This window comes from Myotis lucifugus, unplaced genomic scaffold (genome assembly GCF_000147115.1).
Source record: "Myotis lucifugus unplaced genomic scaffold, Myoluc2.0 scaffold_66, whole genome shotgun sequence".
Classification (NCBI taxonomy): Eukaryota; Metazoa; Chordata; class Mammalia; order Chiroptera; family Vespertilionidae; genus Myotis; species Myotis lucifugus.
The window spans coordinates 4617568-4636688 of record NW_005871114.1 but is presented as its reverse complement, the minus strand read 5'-3'; the positions used below and the strand labels follow the sequence as shown (position 1 = coordinate 4636688).

The 19121-nt window shown below is 37.3% G+C and overlaps 1 protein-coding gene across 4 annotated transcripts in view; it reads left to right on the top strand.

Moving 5' to 3' along the window:
• The window catches only part of EXOC6 (exocyst complex component 6), a 107116-nt gene that overhangs the window by 30785 nt on the left and 57210 nt on the right, over positions 1-19121 (top strand). For 3 of the 4 annotated variants that reach the window (XM_014456963.2, XM_023754910.1, XM_023754912.1), the window contains 3 exons: positions 1725-1834; positions 5650-5761; positions 7242-7376. In XM_014456963.2, coding sequence (XP_014312449.1) covers positions 1725-1834; positions 5650-5761; positions 7242-7376 — 357 coding nt within the window. The remainder of the gene's footprint in view (positions 1-1724; positions 1835-5649; positions 5762-7241; positions 7377-19121) is intronic. The other variant, XM_023754911.1, reaches the window with a different exon arrangement.

The window sequence follows — 19121 nt, the reverse complement described above, 5'->3', positions numbered from 1 at the left end:
GTATATATATATATATATATATATATATATATATATATTTATTTAATTATTTTCCTAATTTAAGTATTTTTTAATTAAAATTATTAGGAAAGATGTGAAACTCTCTCAAATGACGAGTTATTTTCAGTGTAAATTATGAATGAGAAAAGAGTAAGACTGAACATATGTGCAAAAGTCAGTCTTTTGATAATTTGATTAGAACCCTTTGGCTAAAATAAGGACATATTTATATTCTATCTTTAATGTTATTAAAATAAATTCTTAAAGCTGAAATATCTTCCAAATAGATCTCTCTGGCTAATGTGTGGAGAATGGATTGGAAAAAGCCTTACACCGGTGACAGGGAGGTCAGCTAAGGGTTTATTGCAGGGGATCTTGATAAGAAATCGGTGACTTGAGTGAGAGTTATGGCCATGGAATTTAAGAGATGTTTAGGGGGTAGAAACAATAGCAGTTGGTGATTGTTTGCATATGAGAGATGATGAAGATAGAGGGGTCAAGTATGATAACCAAGTTTCTGCCTTGGATGGTGGTAACATTGACCAAGATAGGAAACACAAGAGGAGCAGATTTAGGAGGAGTGGACGATAATTACATTTTTGGATCTATGAGTATGTCTCAAATAACATCAAACACGGGTGTTATATTTTAAGTGTTGCAGCCAAATGGAAGTGTCCAAGTGGTGGTTCAATATATGGATTTGGACTTCAGGAAAAAGATTTGGCCTGAATTTATAGATTTGGGAGATATTGGCACTTGCATGGTGATTGAAGTCATGAGAGTAGACAAGATCATCTAAGGACAGTATGTATGGAAAAAGGAGAAGATGTAGGATAGACCCTAAGGCATAGCAATAATTAAGGGATGGCTAGAGGAAGAGATAGAGAAGATAGAGAAATAAGAGGAAGTGGATACCAAGGAAATGAATACGAAGGAAGGAGAGATCATTTAAGAAGCTGGAGGGAGCCAACTGTGTCAGATACTTCAGATAAATCAAGTAACATAGAGCTGGAAAAGTCCATTGGATTTAACATTCACAAGGTCATTAGTGACCATGTGAGGATACTTTTACTGATATAACTAGATTGCAATGAATGTAGAGACAGAAGTGTAGATTAGACTTCTGGAAGATAGGTAAGTGGCTTTTGTTAAAAATCTTGGAGAGGGTTTACCTTTTGGAAACTAAGAATTTGCTAATGGATATTGGCTGATAAAGCAGTTTGTAAACCATTGGCTGCATACCAGTGTTTGATGGTATAATAGTTAGAAAGCTATTGTAAGGTATTCTAGGAGTTAGGGAATGATATGGATTTCCTCTTGAATTGGTGCGTGAAGGGAGTCTTAGAATTGTTGGATGACTCTGAGCCAGGAAGCTGGCCCATAACCTTCAAGACCAACTTGACTCTGTACTTTATTGTGGATGTAGAGGAGCAGACAGCTGACAGCTAGGCATCTTCTGCAGGATATTTATCAGAACAGAGAGGGATTGAGAGAAGTCTGATAATATGATTTGAGAAACAGGTAAATTGCTATATTATTTTCTTCAGAAATATTTTGGTTTTCTTTAAAATATCAAAAATAATGTAAAAATATAACAGTAGACTTTAAGGTGCAGGTATTACTATTAATTCAAATGTGCAGTCAATTTAATTTTTATATTTGTAGGTGATTAAAATGTCTTTTTCTAAAATTTTGAAAACAACATTAATTTTTTCTTTCTCCAGCAATCTTTCCCAAAGAAATTCCCCATGTCTCAGTCAGTGCCTCATATTTACATTCAAGTTAAAGAATTTATTTATGCCAGCCTTAAATTTTCAGAGTCACTGCATCGGAGGTAAGTTTACTAACTAGTAAGAAATGTATCCTTATCATAGCTATTTATGTGAAACATTAACACTTGATTTCCAGGCCATGACTCTTTAGTGGATTATTATCTCATTGGAAAGGCTACCATATTTTAGTGACACATGGGATTAAGTTGTTATAAATCTGATATATCAGTGAAAATTTCTGACATAAAAGGAACGAACATATGATATATTTCAGTGAATACTCTCTGGAGGAGAGCGTGGTGATGCTGGCTTTCATAATGTCTCCCTCTCTGAAATCCATTCTTTTGAATTTGTATACTGAATAGCAGGAAATACCCTTCAGTGTTAAATGCTTTTGAATTTTAAGTTAGAAAAAGCCATAAAGGCAGTTCAGATATGAGTTACTTATTTTTCAAGTTGAAACAGTGAGAACAATGACAGTTTTTAAATTATAATTTGTTGCACCTGTGCCTCTTATTGTAATTATTATTGTTTTGGATTTAAACAACGTCTAAATAAATGGAAAAAAGAAATGTGTATTCTGCCAGGGTAATAGGGTATCTGGTTTTAGGTCTTACACTGCTTTTTCCTGTAAGTAGGGATTCTTTAAAGGATTTCTTTTCTTAATTTAAAAAATATTTTTTATTGATTTCAGAGAGGAAGGGAGAGAGAGATAGAAACATCAATGATGAGAGAGAATCATTGATCGGCTGCCTCCTGCACGCCCCCTACTGGGGATCGAGACCGAAACCCAGGCATGTGCCGTTCACCGAAATCAAACCTGGGATTATTTAGTCTGCAGGCCGACGCTCTATCCACTGAGTAAAACTGGCTAGGGCTTTATAGAATTTCTTAATTTCTGTTCTTGAATAATATGAGTTGGAGAGGAAAGAAGAAGAAGAAAGGAAGACAAATGCCTAATGCATAGCATCTGTTGTGCTGTGTGTTTCTTACAAGCCAGTGATTCTCAACGCGGGATCCCCAGACCAGTAGCATTGGTGTCACATGGGAAACTTAGAAATGCAGTCTCACACATACTGAATTAAAGACCCTGAGGGTGGGGCCCTGGGTTGTGCCAAGTTCTCTGGGTGATTCTGATGCACTTGAAGGTTGAAGCCACTGCCTTAAGCTTCATCACATACCTAGCCGCTTATTCCAAAGTCTCTAAAGATGTATTTTAAAGACATTAGTTTTTATGTTCAGTCATAAAACTCACTAGAGGTAACGTATTCTCTATACAGCACAACATGCAGAATCACACAGTAGAATCTGGCATTTGAAAATAGTGGACACAAATGAGTCTTAACTGAAAAGGAATAACAAGCTATTACAGTGGTAGTTTTCAATAGTGGAGTTTGAACTGTGAGAGCCACCAGTCGGTTATGCCTATCTTGTTTTTCCTTTAACATTCTGAAGTTCTGATCTGATACAGAGACAGTATAATGCAGTGGTTAAGAATATAACCTTCAGAGTTAGACCTTAGTTTAAGTCTTTATTTTTATTATTGTTTTAAATTTAAATTCTTTATTGTTTAAAGTATCACATATGTCTCCTTTTTACCCCATTGACCTCTCCTTGGCTGCTCCCACCCCCCAGCACATGCCCTCACCCCCCCTACTGTCTGTGTCTATTGGTTATGCTTATATGCATGCATACAAGTCCTTTGGTTGATCTCTCTTAGTTTGAGTCTTGAGGCTGATACCCACTAGCCATAGTAGGGCCTTGGGCAAGTGACTTAATCTGTTTAACTTGCAGTTTCCTCATCTGTAAAATGAGGGAAATAATTCAGAGGGTGGTTGTAACAATTAAATAAGGTAATATATGTGTATAATGAGCTCAGTATAGTGCCTGGTACATGCTAGAAACATTGGATTTAGGAGAGGATGGGATACTACAATATTAGATGTAAAACTGGTTCTTGGAGTGTTTTGTTTTATAAGCCTGGGGGAACTATTGAAGACTTTTTAACTAAGGAATGACATGATTAGCATTCTATTGTAGAAAATTTACTCTGGCCTCAATGGGGATGATAGATTGGAGGGGATTAAAACAATAGTCAGTCACATTGAAAAAGTGAAGGCAGTGGTTCAAGAAAAGGATCCTGAAATAATCAGGATCAGTGATGATGAAGAGGAAGGAACATATTCAAGAAGTTTCAAGAGCTTGAAATTAGAGTATTTGGGAAGAATTAGATGAGGAAATTAAGGGATAGGGAACAACTAGACTTACACACGGGTAGGCTTGAATTTGTTTATATACTCTCAAATAGATTCTGGTTATAGTTAGTCATCTTTGAAAACAGTAATTCATGCATTCATCTGTTATCAACTCCTAACATTCTAAATGGTGAATGTTGTGTACTAATGCTATAACAGAAAAGATTGTCAATTTTTTCCTTCTATCTTTGATGAAAATATTAATCACTTTTGTTAATTCACTATTCAGTTGTCTAGTTAACTCTGTAACAATGCTATTCATTTAACAAAGCTTAGAGATGCTTTGTGTTTGTTTTTTTATTTGTCATTAAAGGGTTATGGAAAAATTACTTTCTGTGTTTAAAGCTTTCTTACTATGTTTAAACATATTTTGGAGTTAGATTTTTAGAACTAGAAGATACTTCAGAGCTTTTATAGTACAAATGTACTATATACCATATGTACTATATATGAATAAAAGCAGGCCAGAGAATGAAGTGACTTTATGAATAGACATACAAAGTCCCAATTATTTAGTTGTAGAGGAAACATCTGAAACTAATATGATCTTTAAGAAATTTTCCCTTTTCATCAGAGGTTAAACTGTAAAATATTTTAGGAGTTTTACTACATATTAAGATTTCATTATTGTGAAGTATTCTTTAAAAATTAGGAGGAGTACAGTTTATAGGCTCAAAGGACAAGGGGTTAAGGGAAAAAATTGTCAATTAGGATAAAAACCGCGTGGGGGAAATACTGGTTATTGTGAGGTAAATCTTGCTGGCACAGATAGGACAATAGATACTGATAGATTTTCTTTCTCTGCTTTTATTTATGGAAGAAAAAGCATGCACTGACTTAGCATTCAAGGAAGTTCAGGGAAATTAAAGGAAAGACATTATCTATCATGATAGATGAACTATTTCTCCCTTTCATTTACAAATATTTTATCTGAGAAGAATGTTATACAGGATTTCTCTAAGTATAATTTGAGTGAGGAATTGGCAACTACCTCTTTTTTTTTTTTTTAAATCAGGGTGAGTACATTGCTTGTTTAGGGGCAATACTGACATATTAGAGTTTTCTGAGAGTCTGATGTCAAATCACCCTGAAGCTCTTCTGGTGGCACATTCACTTTGATTTTAGATATAAAGAATTAGAGGAAAATACTCAGATCTGCCAGAATTTGGGTTGGCAGAAATTGAAAAGAGTGCTTGCATTAGAATGGAGAACATTATAGAGTAGTGAGAAGTACCTATGCTTTATCAAATCTTGCTCTATTTGTATTTTAAAAATAAACTAGTGTAAATATTTGTGCTTTATAGATTTGTAAGAGTAATATTTTACTAAAATAAAAAGTAAAGTAGTGCTAAAATGTTAGCCTATGTTTAAGGCAGTGGTTCTCAAATGGGGTAACTTTGCTCCCTAGGAGGCATCTAGCAATGTGTAGAGGCATTTTGGGTTGTCACAACTAGGGGGAAGGATGCTGTTTACATCTAGTGAGTAAAGGCCAGGGATGCTGCTAAATATCCTGCAATGCACAGCACAGCCTACAACAAATAATTACTGGCCTAAAATGTCAATAGTGCTGTGACTGTATGTACCCTGTCAGAAAGCTTAATAATATGAAATTTTGTTTTTAGCTCAACAGAAATAGATGATATGCTTAGAAAATCTACAAATCTGCTGCTGACCAGAACTTTGAATAGCTGTTTACTGAACCTTATTAGGAAACCTCATATAGGTTTGACAGAGGTAGGTTTATATCCAAATGTTTCACTACATGGAACATCCTGTAAAACTAGCTTTCTATTTTAAATTTATTAATGAAGTGGATTTGTTTTAAAATAAAAACGTCAATGTAAATTTAAGCAATGTGAAGAAAAAGGATTTTTACACAGGGAATAGATACAATAGTCTCCCCATATTCACAGTTTCAGTTACCTATGATCAACTGCAGTTCAAAAATATTAAATGGATATTCCCAAAATAATTCCATAATCAATTCCTAAGTTTTAAATTGCACACTGTTTTGAGTGGAGATGCTGGCAATTCAGGTATGCCAAAGAAAAGCCATAAAGTGCTTCCTTTAAATGAAAAGGAGAGCATGCTTGAATTAATGAGGAAAGAAAAACAATCGTATGCTGAGGTTGCTAAGCTCTAAGGTAAGAACCAATCTTCTGTCTGTGAAATTGTGAAGAAGGAGAAAGAAATCTGTGCTAGTTTTGCTGTTGCACCTTAAACTACAAAAATTGAGGCCACAATGCTTGATACTAGTAAGTTAAGATGAACAGGGCATTAAATTTGTGGATGGAAAGCATGAACAGAAAACACATTCCAATTGACAGCAATGTTTGTGCCAGAAAATATTGAACCTATAAGAAGACTTCAGCAAGGGATTCCCTGAAATGAGTGACCACATTCACATAACTTTTATTACAGTATTGTTACAATTTTTCTATTTTTATTTTTATTTTGTTAATCCTCACCTGAGGATATTTTTCCATTGATTTTTAGAGAGAGTGGAAGGGAGAGAGAGACACAGAGAGAGAAACATCAATGTGAGAGAGACACATCGATTGGTTGCTTCTGCACATGCCCCAACCAGGGCCGGGGATCGAGCCTGCAAGGAGGTACATGCCCTTGACTGCATTCGAACCCAGGACCCTTCAATCCGCAGGCTGATGCTCTTTCCACTGAGCCAAATCGGCTAGGGCATAATTGTTCTATTTTATTATTACTGATATTAATGTCTTATTGTGCCTAATTTATAAATTAAACTTTATCACAGGTATGTATGTATAGGAAAAAAACATAGTATGTATAGGGTTCAGTACTATTTATGGTTTCAGGAATCCACTGGGGTATTGGAACATATGCCCTGCAAATAAGGGGTGACTACTGTAATTGAAGATGTTGGAATGTATATGCAGATATATGATTGCCAGACCTTACATGAAAAATGAAAAAACTTTTTATGTGGTAAATGTATAAAATTTGAAAAAGTACTTTGAAACATTATTTTGGATTAATTCGCAGTTAGACTTTTTTTTAATGATAGCATTCATAAGCAGTATTTGTAGTAGACTTGAAATCACATAATCAGTTGTATCCTGTAATGCTATAATTATGCATAAATGATACAGTTACTGGAAGTAATAATCCTGGTTTAAAAAATCAAATGGCTTTGTGTACATGTAACATCATTTTACCGGATGTATTTTGTATTTTTTAGCTAGTGCAAATCATCATAAACACAACACACCTGGAACAAGCTTGCAAATACCTTGAGGACTTTATAACTAACATTACAAATATTTCTCAAGAAACTGTTCATACCACAAGACTTTATGGACTTTCTACCTTTAAGGTATGTAAAAATCTGACCAAAGTTTTTATTTCAATCACTGTAAGCAAACTTTTAGAAATTAAAGACAATTTTTATTATATACATGATTCGATTATATTCCTAACACTTGAAAATTAGAGTTCATTTTTGTCAGCAGTGAGCAGATTAATTTCAGTTCCCTTTTGGCATTTTAAACATCTTATTAATATGGAGAAAAGAATATTGATTTGTTTATGTTTTGAAGACTTCTAGTAGTGCTAAATTGGTCTCACTGGATTTCCATTAATGTCTCACAGTCCAATAAATAATTTTTTAATGTAATATGTATATGTATGTGTTTAGAAATTAAAAATGTAAGATGAATTAGCTAAGTGTAAGATTTGCTTTATATCCTTAATTGGCTCTGATGTGAAGAAAAAGAAATACATTACATATTATTAAAGTCCTGCTTTTATGTGAATGAAAAGATTTCTGTTTGTATAGTACCATGGGATATACTGAAAGATAAATTAATGGTTGTTTTAAACAGAATGGAAGATTAAATACTTTCATAAATTTGTTTTATAAACTGTTTTAGATTGTATTGATTTGGGGTCATATAGATGAGACACTGGAATAGTCTTGAAATATAAATCTCCTTGCACTAAGTATTTTACTAAACTAATATAAACCACTTACTGATCCCTTATCTGTAAAATGTGCTTGCTAGTTTAACCTCACAGCCCTTTCTAAGTTTTGTATTAAAAAGAACTCTTATCTTTCAACTCTTGCTATATTATAAATTACCCAATTTATCTGCTAAAATTATGGTATAATCACTTACACTTTGAAAATTCAGTCTACTTGTATTTAGAAATACCTAATTAACAGTAACCAGACTTTGAAAGTTCAGAAATGATGCTTGGTTCCTCAGATTATCTGCATGGCCCCCAAATCCTATCCTCCTTTGGTGATTCTGGAGCTCATGTAGTCATCCTGATTCAGAAAGCACAAATGCAGATAATACCTGAGTGAGCACTTTTGTAGAATTAGTTATTAAAACGGAGACAGAAGCTGGATAAAACGGACATTCACTTATCTAGATAGGATAAGTACAGTGATTAAGGGCATTTACTCTGGAGTTAGACAGCTATATGACTTGGGCACATTTTTTAATTTTAATGATTCCTAGTTTTGTTATCTATAAAATTAGAATAGCAATATACAAGGTGTCTGAAAAATGTATATATACTTTAACAGCTGATAGCTCAATTTTGAAAATGAAATTTTTTAAAATAAACACTGCCTTTATAACTATTTAAAGTATGTGTATACATTTTTTGGGATACCCTATATTATCGACCTCATCCAATTGTTATGAGGATTAAAGGGGATACTTAGCACAGTTCCACTGTTGTACATTGTCTATGCTCTGAGCACACTATTAGGTAATGAGAATGTAAAAATGTATCCCTGCCCTTCAAGACGCTCATAGGAGAAGCCTCTATACTAATAAAAGGGTAATATGCTAATTAGACCAGACATCTTCCAGATGTCCTTCCGGACAAAGCTGCAGCAGCTGTGAGGGCCAAGAGCCAGTGGCACAGGAGAGGCAGCGGCACCGAGGGCCCGGGTCAGTCCGATGTGCGCTGCGCAACCCCTCCATCCGCAGAGGCGGGTGCTGGGAGAGGCGGGCCGGTCCCACCCGTTGCCACACGGCCCCTCCATCTGCAGAGGTGGGCGCTGGGAGAGGCTGGGTGCCCCGTGGTCCTGGAGCCTCCACAAAGGCTGGATGGGGTGGGTGCGACCTAGGTGCCTCAACCTCCCACAGCCCCTTTCCCAGCCGGTCTGGCCCCAGATTGCCCCCTGCACACACACAAGTGGGCAGGGGGCGGGGCCAGCACTAAGAAGTGGGGGCTGAGGGTCGGCAGCCCTGGCAGCGGCCGGCTTTGGCAGCAGCAGCCGGGTGATGGGGGCAGCGCCTTCCCCTGATCCTCCTGGTTGCCTCTCGCAGAGGGAGGCCAGACTCCAATTGGGAGCGGGCCTAAGCTGTCAGTAGGACATCCCCTGAGGACTCCCAGACTGTGAGAGGGGGCAGGCCAGGTTGAGGGAACCCCCCCCCAGTGCATGAATTTTTGTGCACCAGGCCTCTAGTATATAATAAAAGCATAATATGCTAAGTGTCTGGTTGACCAGTTGGCCATCCAACCAGTCAAAGCATAATATGCTAATGATATGCTAAGGCCACTCAACCGCTTGCTATGATGTGCACTGACCACCAGGGGGCAGATGCTCCAACCAGTAGGTGAGCTTGCTGCTGTGGTCTGGCTGATCAGGACTGAGCGAGATGGACCGGACACGCCCTGGAGCCCTCCCATGGTCCCTCCCTGGCTGGCCAACTTCTCCAGCCCCGATTGTGCACCGGTAGGGTCCCTTGGTCTGGCCTGCGCCCTCTCGCAATATGGGATGCCTTGGGGGATGTTGGAGAGCCAGTTTTGGCCTGATCCTGCAGGCCAGGCCAAGGGACCCCACTGGTGCACGAATTCATGCATCGGGCCTCTAGTAAACTATAAAAAGATACTTGACGATATGGTGTGATAAGTACCATAACATAGGAGAACACTCCACAAGGTTTTGAACACTTATTTATCCAAGGACAAATTGATTATTTGCTTTTATATCAGATTTTATACAATCTTTCTTTTTCTTTATTGATCGCCATCTTTATGTCCACGTGTTACTCATAGGCTTTCAAGAAGGGATTCACTGAGGACTAGAGTTGTAAGCATATTTAACTGTTAACATTAAATTTAATAGGCTTACTCTGTACTCTGATTAAAACATGAATTGCCTTGATATCTGGTGCATCTAGGATTCTTCAAGCAATTTCCTTATCAGTTATGACTCAAAGAATCAAAGATACTGCAACATGATATCTTAGACTGAGGGATCTTGGAACAACACTTCTCAGAATCTTCCTATTGGAAGGGAATGTTTAGAAATGTTAGCTTTGGTCCATCATCCCAGTGTTCTCTTAAGTTGTAGATATTTGGTTGAAACCACAATTGCCATAGAATATTCCTTAGTTTTCTTGGAAATCCAGAAATCAAGTTGAGCCTTTATAAATAGTAGAGCATCCTAGTTATTTTTGTAGTTTATTTTCACATAGAACTCAGGAAACCTTTCTGTTTTATGAGAACAAGAACTGTTTCAAGCTCAGTATATGAAGGGAAAGTATTCTTTAGTTCTACCTTTGGTCTATTTCAAGAGGAATTTGTTATAACCTATGATATGAGGAAGCAATTAAACATCAAGAATTGTTAAATCAGTGTTAAAGTGAATTGCAGAGGGAGATGGGGGAATTTTCATTCATAGTGAATAGTCAGTCTGTTGCCTCTTTCACAGAGAAGGTTAAAGTACAGTCTTGATTGCAGACATTAGCATGGATTGCTTAGTTAACCTCTTAGCCAAATGCTTTTCAGTCTAGTGACTCTACCAAACATATTCTTATTTAGTTGCTTAATGATTATGGGAATAAGCACTTACAGGATCCTTTTACCTCTGCCCCTTTTTTGCTTCCCCTCCAAAAAGCACACATGCACAAAGTGCTTGATTTATATCATATTTATCTTATGAAATATATAGATTATCTTGTAAATTTGCCTTTTCATTTTGCTAAATCTATGAGGGATACAAAAGAGGTAAAGTAAGTAGTTTCTGCCCTCAAGCAGTACCGCAGCTTTTTAAAATTAATCTGGACCCACACTGAGAGCTATTCGAGACTAATATAAGACTTCTAACTGAAAAGATTTGCATCAGAATAGAGGAGGGAAACAGAAATACCATTCCTTTTTTAATCTGTGTAGTAGAGAAATGAACCCTTCTTTTTCTTTGGCATCAGAGCTCTTTAACTTGGCTCCAGGGAGCTTTTCCAACCTGCCACTCAGAAGAGTCCTTTCTTTTTGAGTACTGGCAGCGATTACAACTGTGAGAGCTAAGAAGGCATATGCTTCTGATTCTTTTTCTAGTTTGCCTTTTTAAAACTGTTGATTACTATGTAACAACATTTTTTTTAGGACTATGGCTAAAGTGACAGTGGTAAATTGTCTTTAAGGACATGAAATTCTCTTCCTATGGAAGTAGGGACATAGTCCATGTACTTTAAAAAGATGTTTTTCATTGAACTGTGATTATATATATATATATATATATATATGAACATGTACAATTTATAAAAGCACAGATTCAATGCATTCCTCATCAGAATCTCAGCAAGTTATTTTGTGGATATCAACAAAGTAATTCTAAAGTTTATATGGAAAGGCAAAAGCCCCAGAAGAGCCAACACAATATTGAAGAAGAAGAACCAAGTTGGAAGACTGATATTATCTGACTTTAAGATTTATTATAAAGACAGTGTGGTACTGGCCAAAAATAGACACATAGATCAATGGGATCGAATAGAGAGCCCAGAAATAGACCCAAATAAATATATTTAATTGATCTTTGACAAAGCAACAAAGACAGCACAATGGACCAAAGATAGTCTTTTCAACAAATGATGCTGAAGCAACTTGTTATTCACATGCAAAGAAATGAATCTAGATACAGACCTTATACCATTCACAAAAATTAAGTCAAAGTGGGTCATAAACCTAGATGTAAAGTGCAAAATTATAAAGTTCCAAGAAATTAACATTAGAGAATATCTGGATGACCTTGAGTGGCAATGACTTTTTAGCTATCACACCTAAGGCATGATCCATGAAGGACATAATTATCAATTGGATTTTGTTAAAAACTTGTTCTGCAAAAAGACATCATCAGAGAATAAGAGAACAAGCTACAGATTGGGGGAAAATATTTGCAAGAAAATTATTCGTTAAAGGACTGTTATTCAAACTATACATACAAAGAACTCTTAAAATCCAACAATAAGAAAATGAACAATTTGATTTTAAAATGGGCAAAAGGCCTGATCAGACAACTCACTAAAGAAGATATATGGATGGCAAGCACGTATCTGAAAAGATGCTCCTCATAACATATTATTAGGGAATTACAAGTTAACAGTGAGATACCACTGCATATATACTTGAATGGCCAAAATCCAAAACACTTACATCACCAAGTGCTGGTGAAGATGTGGACTGATAGGGATTCTCATTCATTGCTGGTGGGAATGTAAAGTGATACAGCCACTTTGGAAGAGATTTTAACAATTTCATATAAAACTGAACATACTCTTACCATGCAGTCTAGTAGATATACTCCTTGTTATTTACCAAGGTGAGTTAAAAATGTCCACACACAAATTCACACATGTGTGTTTATAGCTGCTTTTATCTTAATTGTCAAAACTTGGAAACAACCAAGATGTGCTTCATAAGTGAATGGGTAAACTGTGGTACATTCAGACAATGGAATGTTATTCAGCACTAAAAAGCAATGAGGTATCAAGCCATGAAAAGACATGGAGGAATTTTAAATGACATATTACTAAATCAAAGAAGCCAATCTGAAAAGGCTACATATTGTTTGATTCCAATTATGTGATATCCTGGAAAAGGCAAAACAGAGTAAAAAGATCAATGGTGGCCATGGATTAGGGGTGGGGGAGAGGTGAATAGATCCAGCACAGAGGATTTTTAGGGCAATTAAACTACTCTGTATGATACAATAGTGGTGGCTACATGTCATTGTACATTTGTTCAAATCCACAGAATGTATAGCACAATAATGAACCCAAATGTAAACTATGAATTTGGGCGATAATGATGTAGGTTTATTGATTGTAAAAAATGTACCACTCAGGTAGGGCATTTTGATAGTGGAGGAGACTGCAAATGTGGGGGCAGGTGGCACATGGGATGGATATCTCTGTACCTTTTTTTAAAAAAAATATACATTATTGATTTTTTACAGAGAGGAAGGGAAAGGGATAGAGAGTTAGAAACATCGATGAGAGAGAAACATCGATCACTGCCTCCTGCACACCTCCTACTGGGGATGTGCCCACAACCAAGGTACATGCCCTTGACTGGAATCGAACCTGGGACCTTTCAGTCCGCAGGCCGATGCTCTGTCCACTGAGCCAAATCGGTTAGGGCTCTGTACCTTTTTTAGTAAGAGTTTTAAAAATTTCTTATTTAAAATATAATTTTTCAATTATTTTACAAATAGACAGTTGATTTATTTATTTATTTATTTATTTATTTATTTATTTATTTATTTTTATTGCTAAAAGTATTACAAAGGGTATTACATATGTGTCCTCCCCCCCCCCACCCTTGACAATCCCCTGGCCTCCCTTACCCCCCAGTGTCTTATGTCCATTGGTTATGCTTATCTGCATGCATACAAGTCCTTCGGTTGATCTCTTACCCCCCTCCCTCCTGCCCCCCAACCCTCCCTGGCCTTCCCACTGCAGTTTGACAATCAGTTTGAGGCAGCTCTGCCTCTGTATCTATTATTGTTCAAAAGTTTGTAATGGTCTTTATTATCCATGAATGAGTGAGATCATGTGGTATTTTTCCTTCATTGACTGGCTTATTTCACTTAGCATAATGCTCTCCAGTTCCATCCATGCTGTTGCAAATGGTAAGAGTTTCTTCTTTTTTACAGCAGCATAGTATTCCATCGTGTAGATGTACCACAGTTTTCTAATCCATTCATCTACTGATGGGCACTTAGGCTGTTTCCAGATCTTAGCTATGGTGAATTGTGCTGCTATGAACATATGGGTGCATATATCCTTTCTGATTGGTGTTTCTGGTTTCTTGGGATATATTCCTAGAAGTGGGATCAAAGGGTCAAATGGGAGTTCCATTTCCAGATTTTTGAGGAAACTCCATACTGTCTTCCATAGTGGCTGCACCAGTCTGCATTCCCACCAGCAGTGCACAAGTGTTCCTTTTTCTCCACATCCTCTCCAGCACTTGTCATTTGTTGATTTGTTGATGATAGCCATTCTGACAGGTGTGAGATGGTACCTCATTGTTGTTTTGATTTGCATCTCTCGGATGATTAGTGACTTTGAGCATGTTTTCATATGTCTCTTGGCTTTCTGAATGTCCTCTTTTGAAAGGTGTCTATTTAGATCCTTTGCCCATTTTTTGATTGGATTGTTTATCTTCTTTTTGTTAAGTTGTATGAGTTCCCTATAAATTTGGGAGATTAGGCCCTTATCAGATATGACGTTGGCAAATATGTTTTAAAAATTCTAGAAGAATCCAAAGGCAACAAAATCTCAGACATATGCAGAGCAATTTCTTCACTGATACAGCTCTTAGGGCAGTTGAAACTAAAGAGAAAATGAACAAATGGGACTACATCAAAATAAAAAGCTTCTGCACAGCAAAAGAAACCATCAACAAAACAACAAGATAGTTGATTTATTATTGCTGTCACACTTGCAATATTCTTGACTGATTAGTTACATTTCAACCTCTGATGGTTTATATGCCTTGTGCATAGTTTTTTTGTGTTATTGGTCAAGTGTTCTTTTGTATATTTTCTTGTTTTGTTGTGCAGCTTGATTGTTATCTTTTAAAAGCAATGCCTGTAGCCTGACCAGTGTGGCTCAGTGGTTGAGCATTGGCCTGTGAACCAGCACCTCACGGTTTGATTCCTGGTCCAGGCACATGCCCAGGTTTCGGGCTCGATCCCCAGTAGGGGGCGTGCTGTGCAGGAGGCAGCTCATCAGTGATTCTCTCTCATCCTTGATGCTTCTATCTCTCCTTCTCCCTTCCTCTCTGAAATCAATAAAAATATATTTAAAAAAATATAAAAGCAATGCATGTAACATTTATTTCTTCTGTTACTTGTTACCATAAGCTTCTCCTCTTATCTTTCCCCATTAGAGAGGGCTGCATAAAACAGTTTTATGCTTGCAGCTAATTTAATACATTTTTTAATTATATAAAATCCAAAAAGTAGATCAGAGAAAAGCAAAACTTAAATATTTATTGAATAGAATAAACAATTATGCCAATTAAACAGAAAAGTAAATAGAATAATACTTTACCAAAAACAGAAAAGCTAACCGCATTTTTTTTGTTCTATAAGTAAAGGGGAAGATCAACAAAATTTATGGACTCTTCAACCCCCATGGATACATGAAAAGTGCTCAGCTTTCTGTTTTTCTGTAACTTATCATCAGTAATCAGTTAATTATATAGCAAGTACCTCTTATAAAGGTTGTAGGAAGCAGAAATAGGGCAGGGAAGGAAATGATTGAGGAGTACTTTGAAAATCTATTTATATCAGATGATTTGCAGACCTGATGACAAACAACCTAGATTACCTAAGAAGAGGCAGATGCTACTATAAAGCCCCTAGCCATTCTTTAACACTTTTGAAGTACAAAAGTCCCTGAAAACTGGAAAGGCAAAAATGTGGCACTGACCTTTTAAAAAAGAAAAGGAGGTAGTTAAGGTAATTTGAGAAGTAGAAAATTATTTAATTTATAATGGCTTATAATAATAGTAGATAATCCAGAAAATGGATTTTGAATCATTCTGGACTTTGATTCTAGCTCAAAACTTATATTGCCCTTTTCTGCAAATGGCTAAAAGTGGAGTAGCTAGCAAGTGACTGTGTGAAGGACTTAGGTGTTTCCAGGACAGGCTACTTAGATAGGGAGCAATAAATGAAATATTTTGTTTTGTCAAAAGCAAGGTTTTGATTGTGTCCCCAAAGACATTTCTGTGAATAGGCAATAATTGGTTGGAACTTTTCATCTATACTGACAGTCAGTTTTGGCCTGGGAGGATATATTAAATTATGTTTATTTTGCAAAAATATATTTCTGTTGTTCTGTGCTAGTTGCTGAGAACATGTGGAATGGTTCTGAACCATTAGGATTTTTTAATCTAAAAGGGCAGATAACTAAATAAACAAATACAGTGTATAGTAAGTAGATAAATGTCATCCTATAGACATATTTGATTTGGTTTTGTACCATTTTGAGTTTGAATACCTTTAGATTTATGCTTTACAGTCATCCTGTGCCTGCCCCCCTCTCCCCCCCCCCCCCCAATCACCTTGTCTGCCATACTACTTCATGTTACCTGACTGAACCCTGATGGCATTTGGGTATTTGTATAAGGCACATATCCTAAAACCTAAAACTTTTTTAAAATCACATTAATGTAATATAATGAAAAAATCTGGTGAAAGTAGCCATGTCACTAAATTAATTTGAAGCATAAGCAAGCAAATATTTTTAATTTTTTGATTGATTTTAGGTACCAAATATAAGAATAAAATAATTTTCTTGATTCTTACACTGATGTCTAAAGTAGAGAAATAAAAACTCAGTCTTAAATTGACTCCTCTTTCTATCTGTTTTTATGGTCATACAGTAGTCCCCCCTTATCCTCAATTTTGCTTTCCGTGGTTTCAGTTACTGCAGTCTAAAAGTATTAAATGAAAAATTTTGGAAAGAAACAATGAATAAATTTTAAATTGCGAGATGAAATCTTGTTCTGTCCTGGCCGGAATGTGAGTCATCCCTTTGTTCAGCATTTCCATGCTGTAGTCCACTCCGTTATCAGGTTGCCTGTCTGTCGCAGTATCACAGTGCTTATGTTTAAGTATCTTTTACTTTACTTAATAATTCCCCTAAAGCACAAGAGTAGTAATGCTGAGATTTATTGTGTATTCCTGGTGGTTGCTTGTTTTGTGACTTTTCTGAATTAATTTTAGAAAGTCTGTACTCTTTATCACATGTGGCCACAAATTTCTGCTTGGTTAGCTTAGTGGCCAGCTAATGATTGGACACAATCATTAAAAATTTCTTAAAAGCCTGGGACCAATAAGTCCCCCAGTCTTTGCGAAGGACTCTGTGTGCATTGGGGCATGCTTCAATGCTCATCTGCTTTAACCTTCACTTCCTGCTTGCAAAGAGTTTCAAGGTCAACCTTAGATGAGAGCTTAGGTCTTTCCTGAGCATGCACACAGCCCTACATGGCCTTCTAGATGTACATAGCCTTCTAGATTCCCAGGGATATGTCAGAGCTTTTCAGAGCCATCTATTGACATCTCATTCCTCAGTTTTCCCTTTTAAGCTTTTTGGTTAGCCTGTTGTGTGCCCTATTATCCACTGCTTCAGGTATTTGCGATGTTAAACAATTGTTTCTAATTGTTGTCAACAAATGTCCCCAAGGAATAGGCTTTTTGCCCTGGACAAGCCCCAATTCAGGTAATTTGGATTATTCAGTGTAAGAATCGGGCCTAAAATGGTAGTTGGACATCCCTCTGCCTAGGACATCCCTCTGCCCTATGTCTATAAAGACATCCCTGAAAGTGGGGTCTTCCAAGAACCACCAAGTAGGTCAAATGATAATTCTCTGGGGATATGGCTATGAAGGAACTCCAACCCATTCTGCTCCCTTGGGTGGCTGACAGGCTGCTGGCTTTCACCAGTTGTGAGATGTAGATTTTCAAGGGCACTGTAGAACTGGAGCAGGGGAGGGAGATGGAAACAGGGCATGTTAAAATGCTACAAAACTTGCTTTCTTACCAAGATTCAACTATTTTTTAAAAAATAAATGCTGCCTGCATTGCTACAAGGTTTGAGTTAATTTTTAGAATTCTGGAAAAGTTAATTTGACCATTTTTGCTAGTTTTTAGTTGCTTTGTGGAGAAGAGAACGTGTAGAGATCCTTGTTCTGCTGTTTTTGCATCACTCCCTTTATTTCTTTTTTTCCTCCTCTGAGAAGTTAACTTTTCCCCTTCAACTTAAAACACCAGTAACCATTTTATTTCTTCTGTGGTAGTCCAACTTAATTCCCTTCAATGAGTCAGTGGATTGGGGTGGTCTTTGCATTCTTGACAACTTCTGTTTTTCTACTTCTTTTTCTTTTAAAGGTCTTCTTAGAGCTATGAGAACAATTCAGAATTAATAGCTCATAATTATCTTGTGACACAAAGACAAAAAAGGTGATAGTGAAGTTTGAAAAAAACAAAACAAGAGCCCTAGCCGGTTTGGCTCCGTGGATAGAGCATCGGCCTGTGGACTGAAAGGTCCCAGGTTTGGTTCCGGTCAAGAGCACATGCCTGAATCAATAAAAATACATTAAAAGACACAAGAGAGTACTGCCAGCCAACAGGCAGTACTTTGAATAAATGACTAAAATATTAGACTAGTAAATAGTCTAATCTATGCTAATAAAAGGATAATATGCTAATTAGACCGGGTTGACCTGCCATCTTCCGGACGCCTGACTTCCTCCGGACAAAGCCATGGTGGTGGGGGCTGAGGTAGAGGCAGTTAGGGGCGATCAGGCCGGCAGGGGAAGGCAGTTGGGGGCGAGATCAGGCTGGCAGGGGGTTAGGGGCAATCAGGCTGGCAGGGGAGGGCAGTTGGGGGTGAGATCAGGCTGGCAGGGGAGGGCCTTTGGGGGTGAGATCAGGCCGGCGGGGGAGGGCAGTTAGGGGCGATCAGGCAGGCAGGCAGAGGGGTTAGGGGCAATCAGGCAGGCAGGCAGGCAAAGGCAGGTAGGGGCGATTGGGCAGGCAGGCAGGTGTGTGGTTAGGAGCCAGCAGTCCCAGATTGCAAGAGGGATGTCCAACTGCCATTTTAGGCCCGATCCCTGTGGACCAGCAGTTGGACATCCCCCAAGGGGTCCCCGATTGGAGAGGGTGTAGGCTGGGCTGAGGGGGACACTCCCCCTCTGTGCACGAATTTTGTGCACCTGGCCACAAATATTTGCATAAATGACTAAAATATTACACCACAGAAAAATATGAAACAAAATTTAGAATTTAAGAAAACTTATTTTA